This window comes from Gopherus flavomarginatus, chromosome 15, assembly GCF_025201925.1.
Source record: "Gopherus flavomarginatus isolate rGopFla2 chromosome 15, rGopFla2.mat.asm, whole genome shotgun sequence".
Taxonomy (NCBI): domain Eukaryota; kingdom Metazoa; phylum Chordata; order Testudines; family Testudinidae; genus Gopherus; species Gopherus flavomarginatus.
Genome location: NC_066631.1, coordinates 6407439 through 6418661, shown reverse-complemented (window position 1 = coordinate 6418661; position 11223 = coordinate 6407439). Strand labels below are relative to the sequence as shown.

At 53.1% G+C, this 11223-nt stretch overlaps 1 protein-coding gene across 1 annotated transcript; it reads right to left on the bottom strand.

Annotated features, from left to right (window-relative positions):
- Positions 1-2837: 2837 nt before the first annotated feature.
- Positions 2838-9513, bottom strand: LOC127034697 (protein DGCR6). The gene is made up of 5 exons (XM_050923864.1): positions 9379-9513; positions 8982-9142; positions 8198-8298; positions 6457-6597; positions 2838-4000 (listed from the first exon to the last, which is right to left on the bottom strand). Exons 1-5 carry the CDS (start codon positions 9492-9494, stop codon positions 3917-3919), a joined length of 603 nt encoding a protein of 200 aa, XP_050779821.1. The 5' UTR covers positions 9495-9513; the 3' UTR covers positions 2838-3916.
- Between the last annotated feature and the right edge of the window lie 1710 nt (positions 9514-11223).

The window sequence follows — 11223 nt, the reverse complement described above, 5'->3', positions numbered from 1 at the left end:
GAGCCCTGGGCCCTTTAATTTTCCCCTGAGCCCCGGGGGCTCCCAGCCACCTCTGCAACTAGGAGCCCCTGGTTGATTTAAAGGCCTTGGGGCTCCCAGCCAAAGCCGGTGCCCCAGAGCCTTTAAATCTTGAGAGGCCCCACCTCTTCTGGTTGAGGCCACGCCCTTCCTCAGGACTCCAGCTGTACTGGTAAGTCCTATAAGTTACTTTCACCCCTGTTTCTGAAGCTCCTCTTTCCACGGTTCCCCTTTGCCCATTTTCTCCTCTTGGCTGCTGTGCCGTGAGCTACTGAGCCCAGCTCTGACTTTAGGCCAGTGCCCCGGGAGAGTGGCTGTTGTTTACTGTACATGTCCCCCATGCTCCGCAGCTGCATACCGGCAGTGGGCATGTCAGCTGTCCCCCGCCCCCGTCCGAGTCTCTGCCATGGCCCATGTGAGCTGCAGGTAGGGCTCGGGCCAGGTGTGGGTACAGCATTGTTAATGCATGAGCTGCCGGCCGAGGCCTAGTTACTAGTATTTATTAGGAGGAAATGTGCAGACCCAATACACGCACCACAGAAAGCACAACGGCCAGGCCCTGCAGCAATGCCTGCCCCCCATCCGCCTCCCCTGGCCTTGTGGAGCACTGGGAGGGGTTTGTATAAGGCAGGAGATAGGGGGCAGGGGAAGGGACTCCAGGCTTACATTCTGTCAGCCTGGCTCTTTGCCTAGTGGGGCTGAGAGCTGCTCTTGGAGCCCACTGGAGGCAGCTGTGCAGCCTGCGCATTGGCTTGTGAATTTGCTGTGACTGCCTGAGGTGGTGTATTTAGCACATGCTGTTCTGGATCCTGGCTGCTCTGTTGGTGCCACCTTGCCCTGCCCTGGCACTTGTGTGAAATGTACCACACAGGGGGCTGTTATTGCCAATGGAGTTGTGTGTCCCTGCTGTGCTGTGCTCAGTGCCCCTGTGTAACAGCTTTGTAACAAAGTTGCTGACACTAGCCCTACTTATAAATTATGGTTCTGCAGTCACTCTGCCTGGGCGGGAGTCTGTCTGCACTGTGCTGTAGTCAGTCTACCTGGAAGTGGAGCCAGCCTGGTGCAAGTCTGAGGCCAGCCCTGTCGGTCCCACAGAAAAGCCCTTTCTGAGGCACGCCACTGCGCCAGCAGGGCACGGCTCTTCTTGTGCTTTGCTCTTCCAAATCTCCAACAGCTTTGCTGCATTGTGCCCAAGTCCTGAAAAGACTGGACCCAGGCAGAAGCATCAGGGCTGGCTGCTGACTCCAGCTGGAGATGAGTTTGAGGGGTCCCTTTGAGGAGCAAGTCTGCAGAGCAGCAGGGGTATAGTATCTTTGTTCCTATGTCACCAGCCTCAGCCTTGAATAGGCCCCAGGGCGGGAGTAACACATAGGCACTATAAACCCATGTCTAGGGCCCTAGCTGCCGGAGTCATGTGATGAGGGCAGAACCCTTAACTGTGGTCAGTCTCTGGCTGTAGTGTTTGCATAGAAAACGTGGAAGATGCAAACTCTGCATAATCAGTGCACTGACACCTCCAGAGGAGTTACCCTAATTCACTGCCTTGCAATGCCCCATCAGCCCCAGGCCACCAAGGGACTGAGAGTAGCTGGAGGAAAAGCGAGTTGGCCCACCGACAGGTGGATACGCCCCAGCTGCTGGGGCATGCACTGCAGGGGCCCCTGCTGCCACACCCGCCTGTCTGAAAAGGGGGAGGGGGAGAATGGCACTACCACTTCAGGCAGGGGGTGAAGGCATGATGAGGAGTAGTTGTGCTGGGCCAGGCCTAAAGCTCTGCTATGCCTCAGCCCATCCCTCCAGCTTTGCCATAGCTCTCTCCCCTGCCCGTCCCACCTGTCACATTGTCAGAGCATCTCCTTGCCCATGGGCCACTCCAGGCATGCCCAGGCAGATCTCAGCGCTTCAGCTGTCACATCTCTGGGCCGTGACTCTTGGTCCCCCTCCCTCACAGTGTGATGTCCCCAGCAAGCCAGTGTGCACCTGTGCGTTGTCCTGTCTCTGAGGGCCCTTCACAGTGTATTGCCAGCAGTGATAAGTTACAGCACAGCTCTTTTGAAGTAGGCACTTCTAGCTTTAAGGTAAAAACAATAAAAGTTCCTATGCAGATGCTTAAAGAGTACGAGTCCCCCCACCACCATTTGGAGGGCTGCAGGCTGTCAGGGCAGCCTTACCTGGGGTGTCCTCCAGAGTCAGGGTGTGGCACAGCATAAGCCCCCAAATATAGTCCAGTGCACATAGTACTACAGCTGGTCCCTCAGTGCCCCTCATACAAGACACTGGCATCATCTGCTACAGCCACACTCTTCAGTCCTTTCCTGTCCTTATACCAGGACAGCTCCCACAGCCCTTCCAACTGGAGTGCAACTCCGCTCTTCCCAGCAGGCACCTCCACAGCCTCTCTGCTAGGAGATCCTCCTCACCTGGGGAGCGACCCTCAGCCCTCTGGTGCCAGCTCTCCAGTGTGATGTCAGCTGGGAGACCCTGCCACTGCTCCCCTGCCTTCAGCCCTCTCTGGCCCTTGGCTTTGGCCTTCCAGGCTTACAAGTCAGCAGCCTCTGCAGCTCTCCGGCTTAGCATTCCTCCCTGCTGCTTTCCTACCTTCAGCCTTTCCCCAGAATCACCTACAGCATCTTTCAGGTGTTTGAAGCTCTCACCTGCCCCTTTTCTTCTCTTAAAATCCAAATTGGAGGCCGCTGATCAGTCACAGGAGCCCTGGCTTTTTCCTCTTAAATGCCAGTGCCATCTTTTGACAATACCAAAAGATTGGAACATCTGTTAGAGGCATCAGGTAGCAGGAAATGAAAGCCAAGAGCCTGACATGAATTGCAGATGAATTATTTATTTCTAAACATTCTGAGGCCGGCATTTTCAAGTAGCATGCAGTAACATAACCCTTAGCATCCCCCTGACAGGCTCAGGCTCCTCTCAGACAAAGTGCACAGCTGCCTTCGCAGCCCCAGAGTGGGCAGGCACAGGCTTGGCTTTCTCCTTCTGGTGGGAGAAGAGAAGTGGCAGCTCACACTGAAGGGAAACTTGTGTCATCTGCCCCGAGGCTGTTTTGGGAAGGAAAGCGAACTCCAGCCAGATGTCTGCTTTTATAAAGGCCAGTTCCTGCCTTTGGTACCAGAAGCTGTTAAACACTGTCCTGTCATTTGCAGTTCTTTACCTGTGACACATGCTCCCCCTTTGAGAAGCAAGACAAGGCTGCATTTGAGATGGAGCAGCAAATACTGCTCACTAATCCAGACTGATCCACTCAGACATATGCACGTCACTAAGATGTGGCAGCCATTTCCCTGCTCTCCAGAAGGACTCACTCAGCTGGGCACTGAAAACAACCCCAGGGCACTAACTGGTGCCAAGGTCGTATCGAGCATATGTCTGCTCTCTGGTGGGTTGGTAAAACTATGCCAACACTGCCCATGAAAGAGGATTACTGCTCTCCTTGAGAAATCTTGTGCCTTTCACACACCCTTCAAGTGCCCAGAAACTCTGTCTGGTCCTGTGAGCACGTTTTCCACACAGCACATCACCCAAGCGCGTGGACTCAGGGCTGGATGGACACAGCACTGGCCACTACAGAACTTGGGGTCTCTGAATTAGAGACCACAAGTTACTCCTCAACAGCTGTACTAGAGGAGCTGGGTAGTGAACAGCTGGGGAATGAGAATGGATGCCATGTGCTGAGGGGTGAAGGGAACAGAAGGAGCACAACGCTCTCTACTTGTCTCCTCTGCTCTTCATGCCCCCTTGAAGGAATCGAACAGTTTCAGCTGTTTCTTCTACACTTGGTGACCAGTGGCTTCTCTCTGATGTTACAGAGCAAATGATGTAAGTAGCCTGTTATTTAGTGTGAAGTTTAGCGGGAGATTCTGGACAAAGAGGAGCTGTGCCCTACTCAGGAGAAAGCCTTCTCTGGCTGCGATTCCTTCTGCTGCAACTTCCGTATCAGCTCCAACAAGTTCATCTGTAAAGTCAGCTCCTGCAAAGGGAAAGACTGTAATGAAGAAATTAGATGGTCCCATTTCTTGGACACTGGCTGCTAGCAAGAGCTGCAGAGGGAGAACTTGGTCGGCAGCACACAGGCTGTCAGTCGCATGAGGGGAGTGAAAGAAAAGCTGCTCATGCAGAACTAAGGCTTATTCTGGTTTAAACACGTTCACAAAATATGAGGTATGTCACCACATGAGATCTGATGCAAATCATCCCATTGCAGCAGGGGTGGGCAAACTTTTTGGCCTGAAGTATCAGAGGGTAGCCGTGTTAGTCTGGATCTGTAAAAGCAGCAAAGAATCCTGTGGCACCTTATAGACTAACAGACGTTTTGGAGCATGAGCTTTCGTGGGTGAATACCCACTTCCTCAGATGCATGCATCTGAGGAAGTGGGTATTCACCCACGAAAGCTCATGCTCCAAAACGTCTGTTAGTCTATAAGGTGCCACAGGATTCTTTGCTGCTTTTTGGCCTGAGGGCCACATCTCAGTATGGAAATTGTATGGCTAGCCGGATGGGGCAGGGGATTGGTGCACACGGGGGATGAGGCTCCGGCTGGGGGTGCAGACTCTGGGGTGGGGCGAGGGATGATGGTTTGGGATGCAGGAGGGTACTCCAAGCTGGGATCAAAGGGTTTTGAGGGCAATTAGGGCTGGGGCAGGTGGTTGGGGTGCTGGGGGCTCAGCAGTGCAGGATCTGGGCAGCACTTACCTGAAGCAGCTCCTGGAAACAGGCCTGTTCCCCCCCACCCTGTAGGCAGGGCCATGCCATTCTGCCATGTGGAGCTGCTGCATGCACAGAGCAAGGCAAGCCCCTGAGCCTGCTCACCGCCTGGAGTGCCAGAGCAGGGGAAGCTCCCAACCCCACTCCCTGGCAGGAGCTTGAGGGCTGGATTAAAAGGTCCGTCGGGCTGTACTTTGCCCACCCCTACATTACAGGGTACTGATGATTTAAGACTCACTTTATGAAGGTTCTCTCCTTTTCCACTGCTTCTTTGTCAATATATCAGGTGAGGGGCACAGTGGCCTGTCACCTTTGCAGCATGTATGGCACTAGGTGACACTTTCCATTAAAAACTTAAAAGTTAAAATGCTCACAAAGGAAAAAGGTGGAGTGAGGTCTGGCTGGGTTATTACTTGTACTCCATTGGCAAACAACATGACTCAACTGTGAGGAACTCCCCTGTAAAAACCACCATTATCCTCCTTCAAAACCCTTCTTATAAATGTCCTTTTCTGGGATACTACAACAAATTTGACCATGGTTAGGCCCCTGGTAATGCCGATAATGCTGACCGATAGGGGAGTATGAGAAAACGGACACTATCTGTTGTTTCTTGTGATACTTAGATTGCAAGGTCTTTTGGGCAGGAGGCCATCTTTTTGTTCCATTTGTGTGGAGCACCTAGCAGTGGGGGCCTGGTCCATGATGAGGCCACATAGACACTAAGGTAATACAGATCAATAGTATTTCTGTATTTTTGAAAAAGTAACTTTATAGAGGTGTTTAGTAGAGCAAACTGGAGCATGAGCTGATGGGTGCACAAGGAGATTGTTTTCCATCAATCAGTTATTTCTATTATGGCAGTGGCTGGAGATTCCAACCAAGAACTATATCCTTCACCAAGTCCCTTTACAGTAGGCAGCTACACAGAGGTGATGACAGTGATTTATAGATGAGGAAAGTGATCAGTTCACTATAATGTTATGTTTATGTTCTAGATAAGGCAGACTAAAGTTTCAGGGTTGAGAGGCTCCTGGCATACATTTCTCCTCATCTCAGTGGAACCCGCAGTAGAAGAGTGTGGCTCTTTGTCCCCCTCTACTGGTTGGGCTACAAAAGTAGTTTGAGCCTGCTGTTGTTTCCAGCCAGTGGTCCCCGCCATGGCGCCCGTCTGGGCATCTATGTGCGCCCATGTACTGGCCAGCAGACAAGCATCCGCCGAAATGCCACCGAAAAGTGACATCATCAAGAGGCGTCACTGTCGAAATGCCGCTGATTTTTGGTAGCATTTCGGCGACGACGCCTCTTGACGTTGCCACTTCTCAGCGGCATTTTGGCGGATGCTTGTCCGCCAGCCATGTTCCTTGGTGGCTGTTGTCTGGCGCCCGCCACCCGGAAAAGGTTGGGGACCACTGACTTAGGCCATGTCTACGCAGGAATTACTGTGTGCAGCAAGCCAGGTTGGAAGTCTACAGTGCACCAGGTTGCCAAGCATTAATATGCCATGTAGACAAGCTTTTAGCCCTTCAGTTCATGCAGCAGAGCAAGGATCACACTTCTAACACCGGAGGCTGAGGGTTCAACCCCTCTGCTATGTGGTTGGACAAAGCCATGAGGATGGCTTCTGGTATTTTACCCTTCATTTCTCATTTTTTTTTTTTTAGCCATTTACTTGTAAGAGTATTGACAAATCTTGCACTACTCCCTGCTCACACACAGACCTGTGGGTTTGTGGTGATGTAAAATCCAGACACTCCAGCTTTCTCCAGGGTGCTCTGCTGGTCAACTACTTTCTGGTCCAGTTCCAAGACTATTTTCTCATCCATCAGTCGCTGTTCCTCTCGAATGCGCTGCTCCACAGCCTGAGAAATGAGAAAAAAAGACACTGGGATTCTAAAGCTAAAGACGTTTAATGTTCTTCCTCTAGTTACTTTCCTATTAGCTTTTCTCCTGCCCCTGTCTAATGAAACCCAGAAGCTATTTGATCCTTTGGAAGCTTTAAAGGGGCCCAGGTCCTGTTTGTACTCCAAGAATATCTTATTCCCTGAATTTCTGAAGGAGAAGAAGATAGACTAGGCAGCACCGTCACGTTGCCCACCACAATGCATGGGACAACTGCTCTCCTCATGAGGCTGTGTTAGAACACCAAAACTAGGTGCATACTTCTCTGCAGAGCAACCCCTGGAGCCGATTTGTTCACAGACCTAATTCCCCGAATCCTGGCTTTCTAACAGGAAGGCCAGTTCAGTCACTGCTACCTATGCAACTACAAACTGATTCTTTGGGGGAACTGCAGCCCCCTGGGGAGAGATCAGCCCCCAATTAGGGGCCATGAGCAGGTTTCAGGGGGTCTGCCTAAATAACCAGAGAGCAGGGCTAGCATTAGACTCGCTGAGGCCCAAGCAACTTAGCTTTGCGCCCCCCACCGTGGTGAGGGCCCCAGGCAATTGCCCTGCTTGCTACCCCCTAATGCCAGCCCTGGTTTTTAATCCACTCGATATGCAGAAATACAGTTGTTGTGGCACAGGCAGGAGGTGGAGTTTTTATAGCATATTGGTGGGGCCTCAAATGAAAAGGTTGAGAACCCCTATCCTATGTCTCAAGAAAAGGTTTCTGGGATAAATAGAGGCATAAACTGAGCAAGGGAACAACCCCACAGGGGGCATTCTGGGGATTGGGCATGGTCAGTAAGCAAACCAAGATTCCTAACCTGACTCCCTGCCTCTGCTCAGTCCTTGCCAGCTCTGATCTCTAGGAGTCTAGCAGCAGAAGCAGGCAGCACTGTATTTCTTGTACGTCACTGACTAGTATGGAGGCCTTAACAGAGTCAGAGCAATCCCTTGGGTAGGGCGAAGTGGGGTGACAGCTCTGGGCCCCGCACTTTGGGAGGCCCTGCGGGCTGGTGCGATTAGCTGGCGCAGTTGGTCCCGGAGGAGACGAATCCATCGTTTCCATCTCGCACTTTGGGGGCCCCGGAGGCAGGTGTGATTGGCCAGCATGGTCAGTCCTGGAAGAGACGAATCTGCCCCAGGCCCTGCACACCCCTAGTGACAGCCCTGACTGCAGATGTAAATATGCTGGAACTGCTATATGCCACCAGAAGTTCACAGTACACAAATAATCAATTACTTTCACCTCCTCTAGCGACTTCTCAAGATAGGCCCCTGGGAGTGGTAGTCTAGAGCACACAACAGGGTTTGATCATCACTACTTACTGATTGAAGATGGAGAGAAAAGAACTTTATTAAGGCCTTTCCGATCATCAGATCCTATAGCCAGAAGTCTAACTCATAGGTCTCCAGACTGATTTCAGAACCAGCTTCAATATTTGTCCCCTACGTTTAAGTGTGGCTTTACTGGTTTTTATGAACGACACACGCTACTGCAAAAAGGTTGCAATTTGTAGTTGGTAGGAACAGCTTCAGCAAGTGGCAAAGAAGAAAGTGCTAATGAAAGCCTTACCTCCAGCTCCCTCTGCTGAGCTGCTTTGAGAACTGGCAGGTTGTGAGGTTTGCAGGACTGCTGGGCCTCCTTGTGTTTGTGGAACATTTCCTGCTTGAGCACTGATTAATAAACACAAAGTTAGACTCTCCATCCAGAATGACAGTAGGCAAGGAAGGTACACCCATCATTTCCCCTATTCCCAGCAGAATGCTAGGCTTTGGAAGTTAAATATCCTATTTTAGAGAACGCTGCTTTCAATAATTCCCTTGCAATCTGGAGCAGAGCAGTTCCGGGGAGAAGTGGATACCCTGAGGCAAAGTACAGCAGCTCAGCCACTGCACTAAGGTATTTATCAAGGTGTTAGAATAGCAGAATTCTGTCCACAAGCTCTCAGGTCTCTTTGCTACCCACAGGAAGACAGAGTGCTTTAAAAATGCAGCCACTAATGTAGCTCACTTATATTAATTCTTCAATCTGCACAAGAGCATTGGTTCTGCAGCATAGCCATACACATACACTGACAAGGACATGCTCCCAGCATCCCTGCCAAAAGCACACACTCAGTGATGTTATAGCTACTGGTTGGCCACTGCTGCTTCCTGTCCTGGGGCTGCCAGCCCTTTCCATCAGGCTGGGAGAGGCTGGTTTCGCCCCTGGCCACAGCTCAGGACAATCTGACTTCACCTGTTCTCGGTGTCCAGCGCCGAGCAGGGGCTGCAAAGCAAGGGACTAGAAGGCCAGTTTACTAGGAGGCGGGAGAGGGCTCGGGCTGGCGAGGGGCTCGGCGCTGCAGGGGCCTCACCTCGGTGCTCGCTCTGCAGCTTCAGCCGTTGGTTGTAAAGGTTTTTCTCCGTCAGGTGCTGGATCTCCAGCAGGCCCTGGACGATCTCAAAGACGGTGCCATCGATGAGCGCCAGCGCCAGGTCACTGAGGATGGTGTAAGACAAGCGCTGCTGGCAGGAGCTGCAGGGACACGGGGGGCGGACAGCGCACGGGGCAGTCAGCGAGCCGCCCCACGTTAACCCCCCCATATCGGGACTCGGCCCCATGGCCCGGCCCCGCTCCGCCTCGCAGAGCTCAGCAGCGAGCCGGGCCGGGCCACCTCCCCCCATTCGCGTCACACGCCGGCCGGACTGCGCCTGCCACGCGCGGGAGCGACACGCGTGGGGTGGGGGGGCTCAGGCCCGGCTCCCCCTCACCTGGGCAGCCCCTTCACCAGCGCCTGCAGCTCGGACAGCAGCTGGTAGTGCCGCTCCTGCTGCCGCGCCCGCTCCGCCGGCTCCTCGTAGCCGAGCCCGGGCCCGCAGCGCTCCATGACCGCCGGGGGCGCGCCTGGTCGGTGGGTCGAGCTGTGCATGGGCGGCCGTGCTCGCGCGCGCTCTCTGCGGGTAGGTGGGGCTGTACGTGTGCGGCCGTGCGCGCGCGCTCTCGGCAGGTGGGAGGGGCTGTACGTGGGCAGCCGCGCATGCGCGCTCTCGGCGGGTGGGTGGGGTTGTACGTGGGCAGCCGTGAGCGCGCGCTCTCGGCGGGTGGGTGGGGCTGTACGTAGGCGGCCGTGCGCGCGCGCTCTGGGCAGGGGGGGGCGGAGCTGCAGGGGCGCATGTGCGCAGGGTCCCGTGCTGCCCTGAAAGCCTTGAGGGGCCTGGCCCGGTGAGCCGTGGGGCAGCAGGAGCAATGTGCCTGCGGCCGCGGGCGCTCTCGCGAGGCGGTGGGGCAGGATCTGTGCGGCTGTCGGGGTTGCTAAATGCATTAACCGGGGCTGAGAGCTCCCCGAAATACCTGCACACTCCCCTCCAGCACCCCCAAATACCCCTCCCACTACACCCCGCCTCCAGCACCCCCAAATACCCCTCCCACTATACACTCCCCTCCAGCACCCCCAAATACCGCCCACACCGCTCCAGTACCCCCAAATACCCCTCCCACTACACACTCCCCTCCAGCACCCCCAAATACCCCTCCCACTGCACTCCCAAATTCCCCTCCCACTACACCCCGCCTCCAGCACTCCCAAATATCCCTCCCACTACCCAGATCCCTCCAGCACCCACAAATACCCCTCCCACTACACACACACACCTCCAGCTCCCCCAACACCCCTCCCACTACACCTCCCCAGCATTCCCAAATACCCCTCCCACTACACACACTCCCTCCAGCACCTCCAAATACCCCTCCCAGTACACCTCCCCTAAAGCACCCCCAAATACTCCTTCCAGCACCCACCAATTGTATCCTTCCAGCTGCCCTAGAGTTGCGAACCCTAGGATTGTCCTGGAGTCTTCAGGAATTAAAGATTAATATTCAATTAAATAGTATGTCATGATGAACCCTCCAGGAATACTCCAACCAGAATTGGCAACACTATCTCTTCGCCACGCCCACTGTCCTCTATTTGAGAACTTGAAATACGGTAATTTTTCTGGGCCTAGATTCGAAAATAAATGCTGTGTTGACTTTAGTGCCATCTACTGGTAGGTTTGCTAATAGCTAGCTTGGTACATACTGACATCTCTTGCAGACCAGTCTCATGGCAAGTGCTGCACTGGGATAGCAGTGGGAGAACTACTTGGGTTAGTTTTGTTAAACTGCAAGTGGGATGTGTCCACTCTGCCTCCCAGCAACAGGGTTGTTCTGGTTGAGAAGCAAAGTAACTTCCAGAGAGACATCAATGGGAGAAAAATTGTGCATGGGAAAAGTTAGCTACACCAGAGCAGCTCTTGTGTATACACCAGGCCTCTGCCTGTCTGCACAGTGACCTTACTTACTTTTGTATTTTGGCCTCTTAAAGTGCTAGAAATCATATTTCTTGTAATAACTCTTAAATAATTGTATTTCTTTTAATAATTCCTCTGATCAATGTCCCTTCTCAGTGTGAAATGAAATGTCAATTGACAGATACCAAATCATCTGTCACACTATGACAGCCAACAAACAAAACCAGTCAGAGAGCATGGGAGCAATCCTTTGAGGCTGTGTCTTGAACATTTCCATTTCCTGCCTAATGAAAGTGGAGGTAACCTGAAGCCAGAGAACACTACAGT

Bases quoted from the DNA above. Each gene is read 5' to 3' on its own strand.
- LOC127034697 (XM_050923864.1), bottom strand. From the start codon at position 9,494: ATGGAGCGCTGCGGGCCCGGGCTCGGCTACGAGGAGCCGGCGGAGCGG. The intron at 8,299-8,981 runs GTGAGGCCCCTG...TTTATTAATCAG, and splicing joins GCTGCAGAGCGAGCACCGAG to TGCTCAAGCAGGAAATGTTC. The intron at 4,001-6,456 runs GTCTGTGTGTGA...TTCCCTTTGCAG, and splicing joins ACATCACCACAAACCCACAG to GAGCTGACTTTACAGATGAA.